Source organism: Camelus dromedarius, unplaced genomic scaffold, assembly GCF_036321535.1.
Source record: "Camelus dromedarius isolate mCamDro1 unplaced genomic scaffold, mCamDro1.pat HAP1_SCAFFOLD_85, whole genome shotgun sequence".
Taxonomy (NCBI): domain Eukaryota; kingdom Metazoa; phylum Chordata; class Mammalia; order Artiodactyla; family Camelidae; genus Camelus; species Camelus dromedarius.
The window spans coordinates 67741-89439 of record NW_026989850.1 but is presented as its reverse complement, the minus strand read 5'-3'; the positions used below and the strand labels follow the sequence as shown (position 1 = coordinate 89439).

The window sequence follows — 21699 nt, the reverse complement described above, 5'->3', positions numbered from 1 at the left end:
GGTTTCTTGGTGAGGGATGGTTATAGCACAGAAAAGAACATCTGGTCTCAGGCACTGTGATGTCATCCCTGGAATGTACTTGCAGTTAAATTACAAGAGCTGGTGAGGTGAGGTTTGTCTCATAAAGCACAGAGGGGCATCTAGGGCGCCAGGTGGGAGCAGAGAGGCTTCCTGGTGATCCACTTCTCCTTTCTCCAGAGAGAGGATTTTACCTTCTTCCTATTCTCTGTCATCCTCTCTGCCTTCCATTTGTATTTTCCTCTTTTCCTGTGATGACTTTGGACAGCCTGAGGGACCTGAGCACCTCCAAAAGATTGTCTGTATTCAGTTCCTGAATGCAAGGATGGCCAACTTGCTTTTCTACAGGCTGAGTGGACAAACCAAAAATTGAATGTATTACAACATCTGGGTTGTTTCTGATTAGCAAAGGTAGGGAAACTTCAGGGAATACTACTTTCTAGGATGCTAATGTCTTACATCACTCTGTCTTAAAACATTCCCTTTAGAGTGCAGAATTTTCAGTATTCTTTGGGAAAATTGCTTTCAGAAAGGGATAGAAAGATTTGATACCAATGTAGAGTGTTCTAGCAGGTGAGTGGCAGAATGCTTACCTCTTTGCACTGAAAGAGGCAACATTACAGAATAATCTAACATCATTTCAACATATATTTCTGTTTGTGGTGTGACTATATTGCTCCTACTCTCTTTAAGGAAGAAAAATAGGAAAAAGTAGACTATGACTTCCCTTCTGGAGAACGCCAGCTTTTCTATATACAAGAGACAGCTTTAAATAGACTGCTGTATATCACAGATTAAAATTGTTACTTTTTGCATGTTTCTAAAATGCTATTTTACAATATAATTTACAGTTGACACATATCTGAGATTTAGTTTGAAAAGCTGAATAACTACTCTTGATTGAAAGTTCAGAGAAAACGACAATGTGGTGGCTCAGAACTAAATAATGAAGCTGAGAGGTAGTGTGTGATATACGTGGAGGTGGAGTTTTTATCATTCTTTAATGTGGACTTTTGGTGGATAAAGAATTTTGGGACAATCTGTTAACCTTCCCACAGAGAAAGGTACTTTTTTTTGGTAGAAATAAAATGAGTATAGGGATTCTCCCAAAGATAGAAATGTGGAGTAATCCAATCAGGGAGGGTTGGCTAGTTTAAGAGAGTCCTAGGGTCAGCAATGCTTCTCACTGTGGCTTTTGTAATAAGACAGGTTTTTAGGGTATAGGGCCCACCTAACAGCCTGTAGTCCACCCTCATCTGCCCATCAGCTGTTCTGTGTGGTTTTCTTTCAGCTCTTCTCTGTTGGCTCCCAACTCAACATCTTATCTCTTCATTATTATCTTGACAAACTTAGCCATTGTAAAGCTGGCTAGCCTTGTTGGAAAAGCTGAGATAAGTATAGTAATTACTAGCAGATGTGCCATTTTACCAGGGCTGCTTTGTGTCCAGATCATTGCAACATAGGTTTTTTGTGTCAGATTCCTTTGAGGAACTGGTGAAAGTTGTTAATATACTTCTGGAAAAGCTGAAAAAAATGGATATATGGTCATACACAGAGGCATGCACAAAAACATGTATAAATATGAAGAGGATGGGAAAAAAATGCCAGGGTGCTTCTTGCATTCTTCAAGGGTCTAGGATACAGTAAAAAGTGTTAAATACTCAAGATGAGCATTCTTGTGTGTGTCAGAGTCCCAAATCTTACATCACTATGTGGTGCTGTGCAAAGTACAGGATCTTCTACTCCATGTTGTAGAGCTGTTTTGGTAAGTTATTTAAAATTTATCACATTTTTTTTCTCTGGATTTATAAATTGTGGGCATGTTTGTCTGTTCACCATACATAATATGGGGATGATCAAAGTAGATTAATAATGTAAATGTATTTTATATTCAGAATAGTGCCAAAACAAGCAGATAATTATTATGAGTAACTAAGAAAGTTCAATTTAAAAACACTTCCAAAGCACTTACATTGCACAGACCATCAGGTTTGGAACTGAAGAGAATAATATCCTGAGAGTAGGTGGTTTTCAAAAATTCTCCTTTTAAGAAAGAAGGTAAGGAAAGCCCACACAACTGAACTTAGGCATAGTATGTAATAATATAAGAAATGCAATAAAACAAGACACTGAAGAACAGAAGAGAGAATTTCCTTTATTACAAATCAATCACTGGAGGCTGTCAGAAGATTTCTTAGCAGTTGGATTCTGAAGTTTTGAAACAGTTAAAAGTAGCTAGAAATAAAACTACACTTTAGGAACAATGGAGACTATTGATTAAGCTGTTGATTGAATATTTGATGAAAATTCACAGTTACTAACAAGTTAGTGAAACTGCATGCATTTAAGATTCTTAATTTATCTTAAAAATATATGTCCTAATCTATAAATAAGGTTGTCCTAGAAATGGACAGTCTAAAGGGATTGGTAACATGCAAACCAAAAGCCATACAAAGGATGACCACAAACACAGGCCGTATTTTCACAAGTACAAGTACTACATGATGGATGACTCAAATGAATAAGAAAAGAATGAGCTTATTGTACTAAGATACTAAGTTCCCTGAAAATTTAAGATCTTTACCAAAGATTACAAGGTCCAAAGAGATTTTTTTTTTAAATTGGGAATTATAAAGTAAAAAACATCTTCAGACACTTTCCTGGGAGTATTTTTGATTTGGAAGATCATAAGATATATTTCAACTTTGCTGAAGGGAAGAAAATTTACCAAGTGAGAGGAAAAAAAAAAAAGGTATATTTTGTGTCTATTTGGCCTATCATAGTCTGTGCTTTGACCACTTACAACTTTCAAGACAATGCAATGAAGGTATGGATGGGATTGAGGTGAAACACAATGGGGTAAGTATTCCAAATTATATTTAAATTTGTCACATTCCATTTATATTTTTATTTGAATTGTTTTCAACATCATCTTGACAAGAAATACCTAGGGGAAATATTTTGTTCTTGGAAGTGAAGCCAATGATAATATCCCTTTCAAATCTGAAAAAAGAAAAAAATAAATTAAAAATCTTCATTGAATGAAGTGAAGTTTTAAAGTTGGATAATCATAATCATTGATTTTTCCAGGACAGAAAACAAATTGAAATGTCAGTTACTGACCATCCACTATCCTTCTGACCTAAAACTATATCTCCTTTCTTCTCTGACTCTGCTCTGTTACAAGTATGTGGAGATTTCAGGTATCTGGATAAAACAAACACTACATGACATTATGAACATGATCTGGTCCTACACAAACTGCCTGGTGTCATCTACCTTAACAACTTCAGATCTAAAATGCTTAAGCTAAACACTTGAATTGTGAATGTATGAACTTTCAAGTGATAATACCTACCTTTCATTTATATGTAACCTGTAAAACTTTGCATCTTTTAGAGGATGCTTTTCAGAAATTGGAGAAAGAAAAATAAAAATGGGGATATTTTAGTAATTATCAACTACTGAAAAACATTCACTTCCTTACACGAGTGTGTGTCAAATATTAAAATATCATAAGGGTGTTTAAAAGTAACTTGTGTTTTATTTAGAGATTTTTAGTACTTCCTCTTTTAAGCTGTCATATCTGGGAAGGAGTGTACAATGAAGTGGGACATATATATATTTATAAGAATATACATTTCTATAAATAAGTGTATCAAATATATGATGTAAATATCTCTATAAAGAAGACATTTTTTATGGGATGGGAGTGGGCTGTGATTTTACATTTAGATTATGAACTTCCAAAGGCAGCCAGATATATCCAAAATGCCAACTGATACAACATCCAAATATGGTTCCTAGAATATTGAATGTGGAAAAGTAATAAAGTTAAAAAAATTGAGCCAAATTAATTTTACATTCATTGGATTAGCAAAATTAACCAGAATCATGTAAAAGCCACAAAGAGTTGTATTTGAAAAGTGCTGTAGGAAATGCAACACTCACAAGCTCATTTGAGACTCATAAAGCCCCTATGATGTGGTCATTACAAATTAAGGAGCAAGGGATTGAAGTGACTTATTAAGAAACTACAATTAAATTGTCCATGATGAGGAATACTTATTTTGCTTAAAATATTCTGTAAAATCATTATCACATCATGAATTATTTTTATTATTATTATTATTATTATTATTATTATTATTATTATTATTATTATTATTATTATTATTATTATTATTTTGCAGATAATCCATTTCACAGTCATCCCATCTCCTCACTCATGAAATCATGCAGCTGAATAATAATGTGACTGAGTTCATTCTGCTTGGGTTGACCCAGGATCCCGTTAGAAAGAAAATAGTATTTGTCACTTTCTTGCTTTTATGTCTGGGGACACTGTTGGGTAACTTTCTGATTATTACTACTATCAAGACCAGCCAGGCACTTGGGAGTCCAATGTACCTCTTCCTTTTCCACTTATCCTTATCTGATGCCTTTCTACTTCAACAGCCCCTAGAGTGAATGTGGATGCCCTTTTGAAGAAGGCCACTATCTCTTTCAATGAATGTATATAGTCCAAATCTTTTCATCCCATTTCTTTGGCTGCCTGGAGATCTTCATCCTTATCCTCATGGCCGTTGACTGCTATGTGGCTGTCTGTAAGCCCCTTCACTACATGACCAACATGAGCCATTGAGTCTGTGGTGGGCTGATGGCCCTGGCCTGGGTGGGGGCCTGTGTGCATTCTTCAGCTCAGATTTTTCTGTCCTTGAGTTTGCCTTTCTGTGGTCCCAATGTGATTGATCATTATTTTTGTGACCTGCAGCCTTTGTTAAAGTTTGCCTGTACAGACACCTATGTGACCAACCTACTCCTGGTGTCCAACAGTGGGCCATATGCCAAGGGAGCTTTGTTGTGCTGATGGCCTCCTATGTTGTTATCCTGCATTCTCTGAGAAGCCACAGTGCTGACGGGAGGAGAAAAGCCCTCTCCACCTGCATCTCCCACATCATCATGGTCATCCTGTTCTCTGGTCCTTGTATGTTTATATACACATGCCCTGCAACCACCTTCTCCGTGGATAAGATGAGAGCTGTGTTTTATACACTTGGAACACCTTTGATCAACCCTCTGATATATACTCTGAGAAATGCAGAAGTGAAAAATGCCATGAGGAAATTGTGGAGCAAAAAGGTGATCTCAGATGACAAAAGATGAATAGAAGTTTCAAACTTTTCTTCCATAGTTTTGATTGTTCTAAAAGAAAGCCTTAGAGAATATCTTCTTATTGTAGAGTTACTATAACCCTAACTAGAGGCATGAGAATTAGTTTCTTTAGGAAAAAGGCAATGTAAACTCATATGCTGGTTAGTGTTGAGTCAGTTTTATGTAGAAGAAGACACAGCACTAGGAAGAAACAGTCCTGTAAGACACACTGCCTTTGATGTTCTCTTCTATATTCTCTGCCTCTCTATCCTGACTGATAGCACGGTGGTTTTGATCAATTTTCCATGTGCTTCTTTGTATTGACTTCCAGTGTTCTCTGTTTAGAGTTACACTTCTATAAGCTCATAGCCACAGCCTGACAGGTTTTCCTCCCTAACAGCTTATTTACTGGAACCTGTGGTCTCATGCCTGATCATGGGCCTTCAACTTAGTTGTCTTTCTTAACTCAGCAGGCAGCACTAGGTTCAAATAATTGTAAAATCTTCATGTTTTAAGGGACGATATGTATAATCTTGGTAATACCCATTCTTTGGGGGGGGTTATACTTCAAATTCTTATCTTGTTTACCTAGATTCTTCTAGAACAGTTATAGGATATGATGAAAAATTTCACCACTTTGTAGGAGTCTTTTTTCCTTAGGAAGTTTCTGACAGTTGAGGTAGACTTCATATTAATTTTATTTTTCTAAAAACTAGGCTTTGCTCTTAAAATAATCCCTTCAGATTTGTAGGAAATATTAAATTTTCTCTTGAATTACACCCATTATAATATTTTTTTATAGTATTAGGTTATTATGATTGTAGCATAGATGTTCTGGACTAAGGTAGGTATATTTATGTGAGCTAGAAGTAAGGAGTATATGTAGCTGATGGTTAGGTATTTGAACATAAATTAAAGAGAGTGTTATAACTCAGAAGAGGGTTTTTAGACTTTGGAAGATAGTTACATCACAGACATAAATTATTGTCTTTTAATACAGTCCAGAAAAAAAGAATAAGTCAAGAAAGACAGATATTGGGATGCAAATTTATGCAAGGGAACGGATATCGCTTTTTGTCACCATCCATCAACACTGAAATCTCTAATTATATGATCCCTAAGAATCTTTCTCACTTCAGTTTATTTTCTTAATTGTATTTTTATCCAGTTAGAAAATTCAATATGAATATTTTTGTTTATTTGTAACTTCTATTTCTATTTATAAGTAATTAAATTTTATTAAGATGACTAAATTTGTATTAATTTTATTGTACCAAGAACTTTAGAAAATTTTAGCTTGAGAAAAAGGTTATCTATTTCTTCATGTGGGAAGGGAATGAACTCTAGGGACACATGTGCATCATCTGTTTTTTTCAGATTCTGTAAATTTCAAGGCTAATCCATCTCAAACAATTTATCACTGATCACAGATTCTACAGTTTGATTCTGCCCTTGCAAGGCTTACATAGCAGTAGATTCCCATTGGTGGAGTTTTAGTTGAAGTCTTCTATCAAGACAAGGAAGTAGGGAGAGGATAGCTCAGTAGTATAGTGTGTACCTGGCATGCACAAGGTCCTGGGTTCAATCCTCAGTACCTACATTAATACATATATACATATGTACATACATAACCTAATTGCCTCTCCCACCAAATAAATAATTCTTGAAAAGACAAGGAAAATATGAAAATGGTGTATACTGGATCCAATTTAGGTACCTCCCCAGACACACTCTATTTAATACACCTTCTGGACATGCTTTGAATATAGAGCTCCCATGGTCACTGTCACCATATCTCTTGTAGACAGAGATTATGATGAAATTTCTATCCAGGATTATATAATAAAGATTATAGAAGCTGAAAGATGACTGAGTGTACAACCTCACCATGATGTTTTTGTTTAAGTCAGTGTTCTGATAGAGAAAGAGTGGAACTCTGAGGTTTAAAATATACGTTTGTGTGAAGAAGAATAAGAATCACAAACTCAAAAATTATCTTGCATTGTCTTGGTTGTCATAAGTCGCTTCCTCTTTCTTGAAAGACAGGAAAGAACAGTCTCCCTTAGCCTAGATACCATGTTATCACCTCATTTAAAAGAATTGTCATGCAATGCTATTTATTCTGTGCATAAACTTCCTCCATCATTCTATATTGCTTCCAAACAGCTAACCAGGGGTAAGTGGGAGGAAGCTCCAAAAAAGAAAGTACTGTTTTCTGTAGACTCACACCATGGGGAATGCCTCATAGAGTAAGGATGTGGTTAGCTTCACTCACAAAACTAAGCACTAGATCTCTGGGGAAAGAAAGCAAAAAGACTTACAAGACAGAGGTGCTAAATTATGATTTATTATTTTGATCTTAGGAGTTGACAATATCTTAAAGATCTGTACTACTCTTAGGTATGATAGCTTAGGAGTGAATATGATATGAACTTAATTCATAGTTAGAGGTCCCTAAAGTAAATTGTTTGAAGAAATTAGATCTCAATGTTTTTAGGGCGGGGGAAACTTTTGAAGTATGTCATCAGTATATCTATATTCAGGGAAATAAAAGAAGCCCAACTAAAAGAACTGTGGGCTGACTGATACGACAACTAATTATTTATTTATTTACTTTAACATTGTCAGAAACCTCTTTATTACAGGTGTTTTTAAAACCCTTCTCCACGTGCATTGCAGAATAAATATAACTTCCATTCACTGATATAAATTGTTCTCAATACAGCTTGTAAGTTCTTATTTTTTTCAAATAGCAATCATATTACAATATTTAACTGGATCAAATCAAGATGTTGTACATCTTAAATTTGCACAATGTTATATGTCTGATATATTCAAATAAAAGAAAAGTATAGATTCTTTTCAAAAGTGTTATCTTGAAGATAAATTTTGACTCAGACTTTGGAGGAACTTGATGGGCACTGGAGAAAAAAATCACAACACGTGAAATTCCTTAAATAAAAATTAATTAACTTTAAATAATGTCTAATATTACACATATTTTTTTAAAAGAAACCTTTACACTTAAAATGTCTGGTGAGTGAAGAGTTTTTGACACAAAGCACTCACCCTTGACTTGAAGTTGGATGTCATTATGAGCTGAATTGTTTCCCCCAAGAAAATAATGTACTCTAGTCCTAATCCGTAGTACCTCAGAATGTGACCTTATTTAGAGAGAGGGTCTTGTGGTGTAAGTGAAGGAGAATTGATAAATGGCTGCACTTAGGCTAACAGATTGCTTATTCTTATGCTTGCCCTTGAAAAGGTCAACTAACCCAACTGACTGGTTGTTACTCAGAGCTCCAGGCCCATTGTTAAAATAAAGCTATTAATTCTACTGTTTCTACTTTATTCCAGTAATTGTTATGAAAAAATCTCAATAACTTCAACATTAATAAATAATTAGCCTTTGGTAATGGACACAGAGGAAGACTCTTAATAAATATAATGAATGTTTTAGGGTTTATTCCCTGTGTAGAAAGTAATAAGACTAAATTTAAAACTTTTTGGTTACTGAGTATAAAAACCCATAATTGTTATTTAACAGTATACATTTGAAGCAATCTAACATAATATATTCTTAAAAGCACACTTGAAAAGCCAAAGCAGTAGCAAATTAAAATTGCCAGGGTTAATTTTTATTTTCAGTATCCAAGAATTATCATAAGGCTTGCCATTGAGGTTGCTCACAGGTTCCTCCAGTGCCTTTAAATACGCTTCCTGCCTCTTTCAGTGCAGATTCTCCAGGAGCCATCAGACCCTATGCATTTAGGGAGCTGGACCTTGCTGCACATTATTGTACTGAAGGGAAAAAAGAAGAGAGAAAGGCCCATATGCATTTGACATTTTCCCTGCAGTTTTGTGATGTAAGCCTCATTCCTATTCTGAATATTCATGAAAGTGGTTTTTAAAATATTATTCTTTTAAATATAATTTGAAAGCTAGATACAAAGCATGATACTCTTCCATTGTTTTTTTTCCCCTAAGAGATGCATCTGTTATTTTGATTTAGAATATATATATATTCTAAATCAAATATATATATATATACCTTTTTTTTTTTTAACATGTTGTCATGAGTTCAAGAAGACAAGGATCTCCCTTCAAATATTGATTGGAATTGGCTGATACTATATATGTGAGTTTTCATTTTTTCTTTTCCTTTTTCCATCTTTTCTTTCTTTCTTCCATTTTTACTTTTGCAGGTGTACATCTGCAGAGAGTCATCTCTTTGACTAGCTGTAGAATAACCTATCCTTACCTGCTTTTTTTCCTAGGAAATTAATTTTCCATAAAAATGTATTTCTAAAAATATATATCTGCTTGATAACTATTTCTTTTACAACCCTTAAAGGCTTCTAAGCATATAAATTGTGTCATGTCACAATTTGACATTAGTTCACAAAACAACTTAAAGTTTGCTGTAACAGCAGATAGATGGCAAGAATGCTACCCTGAAATTGTGGTATCAAACTTAGGACTGTTAGACACTAGGACAGGAGGTTTAGAGGATTTTGAAATGTGCTGCAGTCTATTTTGGATTGAAAAATCAATGAGAAAAAACCATATACATTTGAAAACTATTAAACAATTAAATAAGATAAGAAATAAGTAAAGATGATAAAGCTGATGAAAATGAATTGATAAATGATTTAGTAAATCACTTGATTTAAAAAAATAGCTCCTTGCAGCTGAAAAATAATGCATGAAAATTATGATTCCTCATTTTCTTAACAGGAAATAGATACTCATCAAATGTGAGGGACATTTTCCTAAATCACACAATCAGGGAGTTTCAGATCAGGACTTGAAACTCTATTCCCTGGCTTCCTCTGTCACAGCTCTGTAATATTTTGCAATAATCCCTGATATTTGAAATGAATAGAGGTAGTTCAGAGGGAAATTTATGAGGCTACAGCTGGAGAAGTGCAAATTATATAATTAATGACTATTTCTTTAACAAAGGTACATCATGCATATATTATTAAAATTGAAAGAAATTAAGAAAACTATAAAATGACCTACGTGAAACATATGGATAAAATTATTAACTTCTTGAAGTGTTTGATTCAATTTTTCCTAATTGTACAAGACAGATTATCTTTTGTAGGATTCTGGTGGTCTTCATGAAGAAAAATTTACCTTGATTTTAGTTCTTCCATCCGTGAAGTGAGAAATCCTGTTACCTAACCCTTGTCCTGGTAGTTGGGACTTTCAGTAGCGGCCAGTGGTCAAAATATTTTGTAACTTCATTAGAAATCTATATTCAATGGCATGTTAAACTCATCGAAGAAAATTTATTCCCTGAGCTCCCCTTGTCTTATAAATGGTGAAACACTTATAGAGTATTAGTCCTTTTATGATAATGAGTCAGTATTCAGTTAATTCTTGCAAAGTATTAGATGTACATATCAATACTGAAATATTTTAATTGGTTTCCCACAAGAATCCCATGTGGTAGGTGCTAGTAGTATTACTATTTTCATAAAAAAAAAACAAGGCTCAGAGAATATGCAATTTGTCTAATATTATTCAACTGTTAAGAAGTGGGCCACACATTAGAATTCATTTAGTCTAACTCAAGTACCCTCACTTAACATAATAACTTGCCTCCCTAGTGGAGACAATTGCTAATTTATTTTAGGAGTTAAAGATTAGTTAGTCTTGTTTTCTAAGAAACATTTCTGTGTGATTAAGGAAACCAAGAAGACCCTGAAAATCAGAGTTTAGTTTGGGTTTTATTTTATTTTTTTCATTTTTTAAAAATTCCTTTTTAGAGATTATGGTAAGGCAGGATGGACATTAGTCTCTTAACTGTCTCTTTTAGGATGCTCTCCAGCCTAGATTTTTCAAATGAACTTGTAGTAGAGCTGATGTTTTCAGTTAATTAGCAGCTTTAACTATGATGTCTTTTCAGTTGAGCCCATCACATATCAGATATCTTTCATGTAGCACACCCTAATTCTTCTCTTACAAATGCATTGTTTCCTTCCATTACAACTTGTAATAAGAATCAGTGTTAGTTCAGCAAAACAAGGAGCCATGAGAAATCAGAGTCTTCAATAATAATAGCTATTAGGTTTAACAAATGATCTTGGAAATTATTTAAATCCTATTAGAATTACCAAAGTATAACTAGACTTTTTAATGCTGATATGAAAACCAAATCCAGATATGTGTAAGAAGAGATACAGATATTAGTATAAATATAGATCCATATACAAATGTGTTTCCTGCTTCTTTATACCGACTATCTCCTTGTGGAGCAGAGTGAGGGTGATAGAAATGCATTAGTCTGTTTACATTTTTTTAATGACAATTGATGGCATATAATGATTGCAGAATAACATCCATGTCTATATTTACTAAAGTAATTGAGGAAATGATGAACCTAATGAGAAACAAGTTATATGTGTTTCCTGAATTCCAGTAAAGAATTGTGGTTTATATATTATTTTAATTTCATTTATTATGTATTGTATTCTTAAACCATGTTACCAAACAATGAGCTTTAAAATGAACTTTTACTGAAGTATAGTCGATTCACAATGTCGTGTTAATTTCTGCTGCATATCATAGTGATTCAGTTGTACATACATATAAACATATTCCTATTCATAGTCTTTTTCACTATAGGATTTTACAATGTATTAAATATAGTTTCCTGCAGGGGGAAATTAACTTTAAGTATGCAAGTAATAACTGATATACACTGTCTTTAGTAAAGAAATCAAGATACTGTACACCACTATATCCCCTTTGATCATCACTTTATTTCTGAGAAGTGACTCTTTCCTTCCACATGTTTTCCTATTACTTTACAAACACAGAGGGTCTCATAGAAACTACATGGTATTCAGTGGGTGTGATTTTTTTTTAACATACAAATCCTCATACTGTGCATTTTATTATATTTTCCATTTAAAAAATATCTTAGTGATTCATATCATAGTAGATGTGCCACATGGATCAAACATTAAAATTTCTGCCTAGTTTTTCATTATAAGAACATACCACACCTTATTTTCATTGTATTTGGAGGTAGTTAGATTATTTCCATTTTCTAAATTGGAACAATTCTGCAATAAATAACCTTCTGCATGCTCTGTGGGAAGATTCCACTGGGTCACTTATCAAAATGTTATATGGAGAGGTTTTTTAATTTTATTTTTACAAAATTGATGAGTGAGGATAGTATCTCATTGTTTAATCTGAATTTCTCTGATTTTTATGAGATTGACTATTTTTATCTATATCCTATTGGCTAATGGTAACTTCCTCTCCATATGTTGCCTAGAAAAAAAGGTTATGTTCTTTTAGAAATTGAGTTACTCATCTTTATGTTTTTGATTTGTAGGATTTATATTTGCTCTCATTTTGTTACTTTTTGAAATACTTTGTCCATATGGGATATTGTCATACAGAAAAGGTAAATGTATTATATTTTTCTTCATGAATTTGATTTAGTGCTTTGCTTAAAAAAAGTCCCTATCCTAAAGTAAAAATCATTTCTGATTAATTCTCAAATATTTTTTCTAGTTTTGTTTGATACATTTGTATCTTCCAACCATCTGGAATACAACTTTTTGAGCCTTGTGAGATATTTTTTTCCTATAGAGGGAAATTCAAAGTCCTAACACTAGTTACTGAAAAGTCTATTATTTCACATCAATTTAAAAGTTCAAATTAAACTTAGAATAAATTCATATATATATGAAAAAACATATATAAAATATGTTTATATATTGACTGTGTTCAAGTCTAGTGATCTGTCTTTCCCAACAGCTTAATTGCCATTGTTATATAATGTACTTAAGCCTTGAAAGGTAGGTGTATTCTTTTTGTGCTTTTTTTAAAATATATATTATTTTCTGTATTTTTTTTTTAACTGAAGTATAGTTGATTTATAATGTGTTAATTTCTGGTGTACAGCATAGTGATTCAGTTATACATATATATATATATACTTTTTCATATTATTTTCATTACAGGCTATTAGAAGATATTGAATATAATTCCCTGCGCTGTACAGTAGGATCTTGTTGCTTATCTATTTTATATATGGTAGTTAGTATCTGCCAATCATGAACTCTCAATTTTCTCCTAAGCAAAGTAAGCCAAAAAGAGAAAGAAAAGTACAATATGATATCACTTTTATGTGGAATCTAAAAAAAAACAATGACACAAATTAACTTATTTAAAAATAGAAACAGACTCATATTTGCCAGGGAGGAAACAGTGAATGGTGATGGGTAAATTGGAAATTTGGGATTTGCAGGTACCTTTTGTTCTTTCTTTTAATAAGTTAGGTTAACTACTTTGAATATTAACTCTTTCTGAATTTTGGAATCAGATTATCAAATTTCATGAAAAACTTTGTTAGAACTTTTGTTTTAATTATTGAGTACATTGATTAATTTAGGAAAAATTGACTTTTTAAAAAGTCAGTTGGAGTAAAGTTCAGTGTTCAATTACTATTATAACTGCTCATAAACAGACTGACAAATGCTCTCAATGTGTAGGTTTTATCTTTTATATAAAACTGAATTTAGTAGTTTTTTGATACATTTTAGATCAGGTTGCAGAAAGGAAGTAAGGGATTTGTGTTATATTTTGCACCAAAGAAATATTTCCTTTTTAACTAAAATATTCAAGGATTTGTTCCCATGAAGTATAATGAGACTGGGAAGAAAAGTGATTCAATTCAAAGAGATACAAGGTGATGGAAAGAGATTGAGTGAAAAAGAATCTTCATATGCAATCTGCCCCTCCAAGGGTGACGTCATAAAAGGATGTGTCAGAAAGTGTGACTGAAGGGCAAGAATGATGAGATCTCCTGGGTTAGACTGGAAAATGACCTGGGGAATAAGGTTGATTTCAGGAAGCCATAAATATGCCAGAAGACCATACAATGGGGCTACCTTTTCCCCAAAATTCTGATTCTTGCTTTATCTCTTCCTTGATTTTTAAATGTTCAGGGAAAAGTCTCTTAATGCATTATCTGAAATTATCATCCAGAGGATCAATATTTAAAATTATGACATCACGAAGTCTAATGACATGACTGAGCTTTCAGGATTTAGCACAGATTTAGTGACTGGGAAGGGCTAAGACTTATAGGGTCCTTCTTGCCCTTGAAGAACCGATCACGTCAGTGCTGTTTCATATATACCAGAGATTCAAACATCACCCTTAAGGGACAATACTGAAATTGCATCCCCAAATTGACTCCCAAAACTTTGAGTGTTTCATCTTTTAAATACTCATCCTGCTGATCTTGGTAAGTGCGAGACTTTGGAATTTATCGTAATTACAGTGAGTTAATTATTTGTGCTGTTGGCGTCTCTGCGTGTCTGCTCTAATGAACTTTACTTATGGGTAGAGTTTGTGTGTATTTTGTACACTGTTGTACCCTCAGTGCTGATTATAGTGATTGTTTCATATGAAACAATCAATATGTATTTACTGAAAAAATGAATGACTTTTAAAATAAATCATTTCAAAAAGTTGCATGTTTCAGATATACTAACATCCCCCTCTAAATGCTTACACCCACAGAAGCAATGGGACATAAAAACATCACAAAATTCATCCTCCTGGGGGCTTTTCAGTGATGACAATGTGAAGGTCACCTGCTGTGTGTTGTCCTCACTTTGCTATATTGCGATGTTCTCTGGAAATCTGCTCATTCTTCTCACCATCAGGGGAAGCCGCCTCAGAGAGCAGACCATGTACTTTTTCCTCAGCTACTTGTCCTTCACGGATGTCTGCTTTACCTCCACCATGGCCCCCAAGCTGATCACTGACTTACTGGCCCAGCAGAAGACCATCTCCTACAACAGCTGCATGGCCCACATGTTTTATGCTCACTTCTTTGGTGCCACTGAGATCTTCATCTTGGTGGCCATGACCTATGAACACTACACAGCCATCTGCAGACCACTTCAGTACATGGTCATCATGAACAGACAGGTGTGCTATGGCCTCATAATGGCATCTGCTGTCGGCGCCTTTGTCCATTCCATCATGCAAGTATTGATTATTATCCAGCTTCCGTTCTGTGGCCCCAGTCAGATAGACCACTATTTTTGTGGCATATTCCCCTTGCTGAAGCTGGCCTGTACCGACATTAGTCTGTTGGTAATTGCAATCATCACCACCACAGGGGTGCTGTCCATTTTAACCTTTGTTGCCTTGGTAATCTCTTACATCATCATCCTGTGGACCTGCTCCTCTGAGGGCTTCCTCAAATCCCTCTCCACCTATGGCTCACATATCACTGTTGTGTTCACTTTATTCTTGCCCCTCATCTTCACCTATGTCCCCATGGCTGCTTCTGTCAGTAATGACAAGATTTTTGCCTTGTTTTACACTATGACTGCCCCCATGTTCAACCCTCTTATCTACACCCTGAGAAACACAGACATGAGGAATGCCATGAGGAAAGTGTGGTGATGGGATAAACTCTCTCAAGGGAGATTAAGCCTCTGGTGTTTGCACCCTTTGCTGGACTGGGCTCTAATCACAGAATCTGTAACGTTGACAAATCTTTTAGGTGCAGATAGGTGGTGTGCTGTCATCAAAAGCTGCAAGCCATGAAGACAGATGACCCCTCAGGCAAGTTCAAGTGCCTGATGCACCATGAGACTAAAGAAACTGAAACATTGGAGTTTGGAGCAGAGAAAGGTTTATTGCAGGGCCAAGAAAGGAGAATAAGTGGCTTATGCCCAAGAAAACTTTGAACTCCCCAAAGGTTTCAATAAAGCATATTAAAGGCCAGGTAAGGGAGGAGGGGTGCAGGGTATATGATTAGCTCATGCATAGTTCTCTGATTGGTTGATGTTGAAGTAACAGGGCTGTCAACACTATCAACCCCTAGGTGCCAGAAGGTCTGGGGCTGCATGCTCATGATCATCAGGTAGTTAACTTCTCCCCTTTGGTGGTGGTTTTTAGCACCTGAAAAACTCAGGAAATCTATAGGAGATACTATTACCTGGGTTCTTCAGAGCTGAGCTACAGCAGAGGATATGGGGGAGGGCCCTGTCCTGGGAAGGCCCCACAAGATCCTGCTTGGTTACCAATTTCTGTCACTTTAATTTTCTGAGACTGTGTACAAGGGGAGTGGATCTGATGATCTCCAGATCCCTTCCAGCTCTGACACTCTGGAACTTGTGACTGACATTCTGGAATGTTCTGCCCTTCATAACCCTGACAGATGGGCATCAGAGAACTCTTGTCAGGGCAAATTGTAAAGGCAGCATGGTCTGGCAATTGTGACCTCCTTTAGGAAACAGATACCCTGACTGCAACATCTCTCACAGAGTGGCCCTAAAAACTTCCATAGTTTTGAGGTTTCCACTCAATAATTTTTAAAAATGCCAAAAATTTTACAAGTGTTTTATACTTTAATTTTTTTTACATTAACAAATCACTCTTCTAAAATAATTCAATAGAATGTAATAAGACTGAGGTGCCAACTGATGCCTGCTGAGGCCCTTTGACTCCCCCCACCCCCACCAGCTTCTGGCCCTTAGGCATCGTCCTGCTCCTCTTTGGGAGGTAAATTTCTGACTGCTGTTTAGCACAGTTAACAGCTGGGAAATGGGAAATGACTAGCCTCACCGTAGCTCAGGCTGACCTGTCACAGTTCATGTCTCCGCCTTATCAGAATCATAAATTCCACTACCTTCATTTGTCAGCCCGTGTCTCCATTTTACTGGAGTTGTAAATCTACTATCCTCCTGTGTAACACAGTCCCTCACCTCAATTACAGCCAATCGGAAGGCTGTTCCCCTACTTCTTTATGTTCACAACCCCTTCCCCAATAAAAGAATCTGCACATTCCTCCTGGAGGACACGCAGGCACCTCTTGCCTGTATGACCCGCTGCTGCCTATAGGAACATAACAATTAAACCTTTTCCTTGCTCTTAAACACCTCCCTTTCTGATAAATTCTTCTTACCAACTCACATCACTGGCCCCACCAACTATCTCCCAACAAATAATACTCACACTATACTTCCAGAAGTTGTTCTAATTAATACTCAGTACTTTATTGGTGGTAATTAGAAGTTTCAAAATGGATAATGAACATTTGTTCAATCCCATAAATGTAATTCTATGATTATAATTATCATCTCTTTTTAAAAGTCTTCATGAGTAAGCAAACTGACAGTCTTTGTAAATGTGCAATTTGGAAAATCTCCCAGTATGTGAAAGGCCATGAATTTGAGAAGGCACATAGCTAAAGAGATGGGTGTTTTGGGATGCCTTTTGTCAGTCCTCACTGTTCCTCATGCTGATAGTATATTTTGATGTTTTCTTCCATCATGCATACTATGCAAATCTGTCTCATTTCCACTCAGGCAGGACCTCATATTAGGGAGAAATAAGGGAGATTAGACTAAGACACAGGTATAACCAACTGGAAAGCATAAGCTAAAATCACTTTTGGTACATTGAGGTGTTTCTTTAATTTATACAAGAATCCTCAAGCCTTATGGATTGGAAGAGACTTCTGATGTCATCTAGGATCACCTGAGACCTGGAGGCTGGAGTCACCAAAGTATCAAGAAGGTGCCTCAGGACCCCCATGTCTACAGCTTGATCGTGCTATCCACGGATCAAGTCTCGGTGATCTTCTTGACAAGAGTCACCCCTAGTGAAACTGGGGAGAGTCTGAGTTGCCGTGATTCTTGGCCACCTCTCTCCAAGGAACGAAGAGCAGACTCTCTGAGCTCTTCTGATTAGAATTGACTCTGAGGAAGTTTTCTGAACAGGAGTAAGTTTATAAAGTCACTGTTAGAAACTTGAATACTATTTTATATGTTCTGTTTCTTGGTCTTTGAGAGTATTGAATCTGTCACCTTTTACCTTGCTAGGGACGTGAGACCATCAATATTACTACTATTCCTTAATAGTTAAGGCTTTAGTGGAGAGACACAAAGGAAAGAGTATCTTGGACAAAACTTATCAAATAGATAACATTTATTTATTCCACAGTTTCTTAAGTTCAGTTCAAGTTATAGGAGAACGGATGGGAATATACATCTGAAGTTAGGGCTCTTTGGGTTTCATTGTTCATAAACCCCTTGTGCTCAAAGAACATCCAGTATCACCTAGTCCCAGTGTTTCCAAATCTAAGATCTTAGATGCACCACTGCCTGTTTAAAAATTTCCAGAGGAGATTGTTAAAGATACTGATTTTTTTATACCCTTTAACACTGGCAGACTGAATCAGAAACTCTTTGAATAGATGCCGTTATTGGTTCAAAAACCTCTCATGATGATTTCAATGATCAGATAAATTTGAGAACCTAATCACCTCTTTAAGTTGAGCAAAGAGAAGTTCATAGAGATCCAGTGAGTATATGTCCAAGTTGAGGATAATACACACGGATCCCTGTGGTCTGGGGCAAGGGTTTCTTAACTATATCTTCTAGTCCAGATGTCTTGCTGCCTTTTGATCTTTCTTACCTTTTATTCTGTGAGTACTCCAACATCAGAGATTACTCTTTAAAGCACTAACGATGCATAGTCCTTGACATAATATGTTTGTGCTGCACACACACCCCCCACAACTGTAAACACATACCCAGGTATGGGAAATAACTTGAATAATCATACTTGTAAAACAATGAATGAAACAATAGCAGAGAGATAGTCAGTGATGTGTTTATTGCTGTGGAAAAATAAAGCTCAGGTTGGGTGAAGTGAAGGAGGATTGTGTCATCAGGGTGAGTTTCAGTTTGTTACTGAATTCAAGCCCATACTACTTGCTGTATGACAAACCAATAGATTGAGAGATGAGTTGTTGGGTTATGGAATAGTGGCTTTATTTGGAAATTCAGCAGATTGAGAAGATAGTGGACTAGTATCCCAAAGAACCATCTTATCAAACTTGTACTAAAAAAGGGGTGGGTGTGGCTGGTTGTTGCAGACTTCTTGGTGCTGGAATCCTTTGTTCTTCCAGCTGTCCTGGTAGGTCTAGTCACAATCTTCCTATGAACCTCCAGTAAGACAAATGTTTGCAACTTATTTCTATATGAATGGAAAAGTATTATACCTTTAAAGACCAGAGCCTTGAAAATGGGCTATCCTCTGTATTTCAGGGTATAGGCAACAGTCTTTTACAAAAGGTGTGGACAGCATGACTAAGCACAGGGAACAGAGCACAAAAGTTAGAGCTAAAGGAATAGATTCAATATGAAATAGGATTTGTTCTCCTCTGTTACAATTTCACTTAAGAAATGCATGTTTATTTCTCCAGAGTAAATGTGGATCCACAGCTGGAAATCAGGTTATGTTAGCCGAGCAGTGATAAATGGCTCACTATTTTCAGTGAAGCTGGCTGGTTCAAATATTGGAGGAAATATGGAGGAAATTTCAGCAAATTGACCCTGTTGATTGAGACACAATCATGTATTCATCAAAGGTGTCTTTGTTTTTTATTTAGTTTCTCCAGCTTTTCTTGTTAGTGCTTTACATACATAAAGAGTGCTAGCTACAGACGGCAACTAAAGGTGAGAGTCAGTCAGCAGAAGCACATTAATGGGATGCTACAGTGAAAATGGGGATCTTAGAGGTATTTGTTTTTCCAATTTAGTTATCATTCTGGTAAAGAAAATGAGTTGTAGAAAAAGCAAGAACTTTTCCCCAAGCCCAGAGGATGAGAACAGGCCTTTTGTTTTCTAAGCCTGTGTTTCATCTCTTTGAGATTCTGTACATACCTTCCCTGTCTCCCCATTCCAACCAGATGAGGCTGTTTTCACTGTTTTGGAGAACTTACATCAGGATGCCTTAGCTCAGATCCTTGCCACGGTTTCTGTATACTTTCATTCATACAAACTACTTGTATCGAGTGCTCACAGTTCTAAACACCATAAAACAGCCTTAGGTAATTCACAGTAGACTCTCATTCTTTAAAGAAAATGAAAAAAGGGAAAAAGGGCAAGGAGGAAATTGTCATGCTGAGTATGATCATCCTGAAATCCAAGTTTAATAAGATTTCTTTGTCCTAGATATTTCAGAAAATCATCTGATTATGAAGAATTAGAACAACAATAATAATGATAAATCATAACATACTTCTGTAGAATGTTTTATTCTCTCATCTGTTCCTTAAAGAAAAAAAAACAACCCTGTGAAGTTGTTATTGTTTTCACTGTGCAGAATGGAAAATTTAAGATCATCCACCTTGAATTTCTACTTCTATTTAGCATTAGCCTCCCATAAAACCCTCCTGCTCCACAGTTTTTTCATTGGACTTTTTACTTCTGCATTTCTCAATGTATAAATCAGGGGATTTAACATGGGGGTGATAATGGTGTAAAACACAGCCACCATCTTATCTTCTGAAAAGGTAGTATCAGGGTGCACATACATGAAAGTACAGGGACCAAAAAAGATGATGACCACAGCGATGTGGGAGCCACAGGTAGAGAGAGTTTTGTGCCTGCCTTCAGCTGACTGGTTTCTCAGGGACACCAGGATGACAGTAAAGGAGATTAACAAGATGACAAAGCTCCCCAGAGTGATGGTATCACTATTGGCTGTAACAGCAACACCAACCACATATGTGTCTGTGCAGGCAAGTTTCAGCAGAGGGTGAACATCGCAAAAGTAGTGATCAATCTCATTGGGTCCACAAAAGGGTAGTTGAACTACCAGAGCCACTTGGATAATGGAGTGTATGAACCCACCTATCCAGCTCCCCAGCAACATTTTATTGCATCTGTCCTGGTCCATGATGGTCATATAGTGTAAAGGTTTACAGATAGCCACATAACGATCATAGGCCATCACAGTAAGGATGAAGATCTCAGTGCAACCAAAGACATGTCCCCCAAAGAGTTGCAACATGCACCCCACGTAGGAGATAATTTTGCTCTTGGCTAATAGGTCAACGATCATCTTTGGAGCTGTGACTGAAGAATAACAAATGTCCACAAAAGACAAGTAGTTGAGAAAGAAATACATAGGAGAATTGAAAAGATGTCCCACATAAACTGTCAATATGATGAGGAGGTTTCCCAGAAGAATGACAGTCTAGAAGAAAGAAAACACCACGAAACAAACTTCTTCAACCTCTGGGTTCTGAGAAAGAACCCAGAAAACAAATTCAGTTACATTGTTTATTTTTTCCATGGAATTAGTCTGGCAGGCAAAGTTCCCAAAAGGCACTTAAATTACCTGGAAAAAAAAAAAAACATAAGAAGGACCAACAATATTTATTTCTAACTCAAAACAAATGAATAATTGGAATAGTTAAAAATAGATAAATGTGTACTTACTACTAATTGGCATGTATACCTAAAGAAATTGAAATGCACAAATTCTGATCATCTTATTTCAATATGATAGTCCATTCATTTACATCGAAGTCCAGAGAAACAAAACAAATCCTTTAAGTCACACATCTAACCAAGTGTTTCACCTCCCTCATCTTCCATGAAGGTTCTTTCATCTGTTTCTAACAAATTGCTTTCTTCTAATCTGTCCAAGGCATGTAACCTAAATTTGAATCAC

General features: G+C 35.7%; 2 protein-coding genes and 1 pseudogene across 2 annotated transcripts; 2 read left to right on the top strand and 1 right to left on the bottom strand.

The window, feature by feature from the left end:
* Nucleotides 1-4254: 4254 nt before the first annotated feature.
* Nucleotides 4255-5184, top strand: LOC135320939 (olfactory receptor 4C16-like; annotated as a pseudogene).
* Nucleotides 5185-14838: 9654 nt separating this feature from the next.
* On the top strand, nucleotides 14839-15627 carry LOC135320947 (olfactory receptor 4P4-like). Its single transcript, XM_064484188.1, has one exon. The coding sequence runs from the start codon at nucleotides 14839-14841 to the stop codon at nucleotides 15625-15627; it is 789 nt and encodes a 262-aa protein (XP_064340258.1).
* A 4726-nt stretch (nucleotides 15628-20353) lies between these two features.
* On the bottom strand, nucleotides 20354-21328 carry LOC116155466 (olfactory receptor 4S2-like). Its single transcript, XM_064484185.1, is given in 1 exon segment — nucleotides 20354-21328. A coding segment is annotated over 1 exon segment (936 nt). The 5' UTR covers nucleotides 21319-21328; the 3' UTR covers nucleotides 20354-20382.
* Nucleotides 21329-21699: the final 371 nt, after the last annotated feature.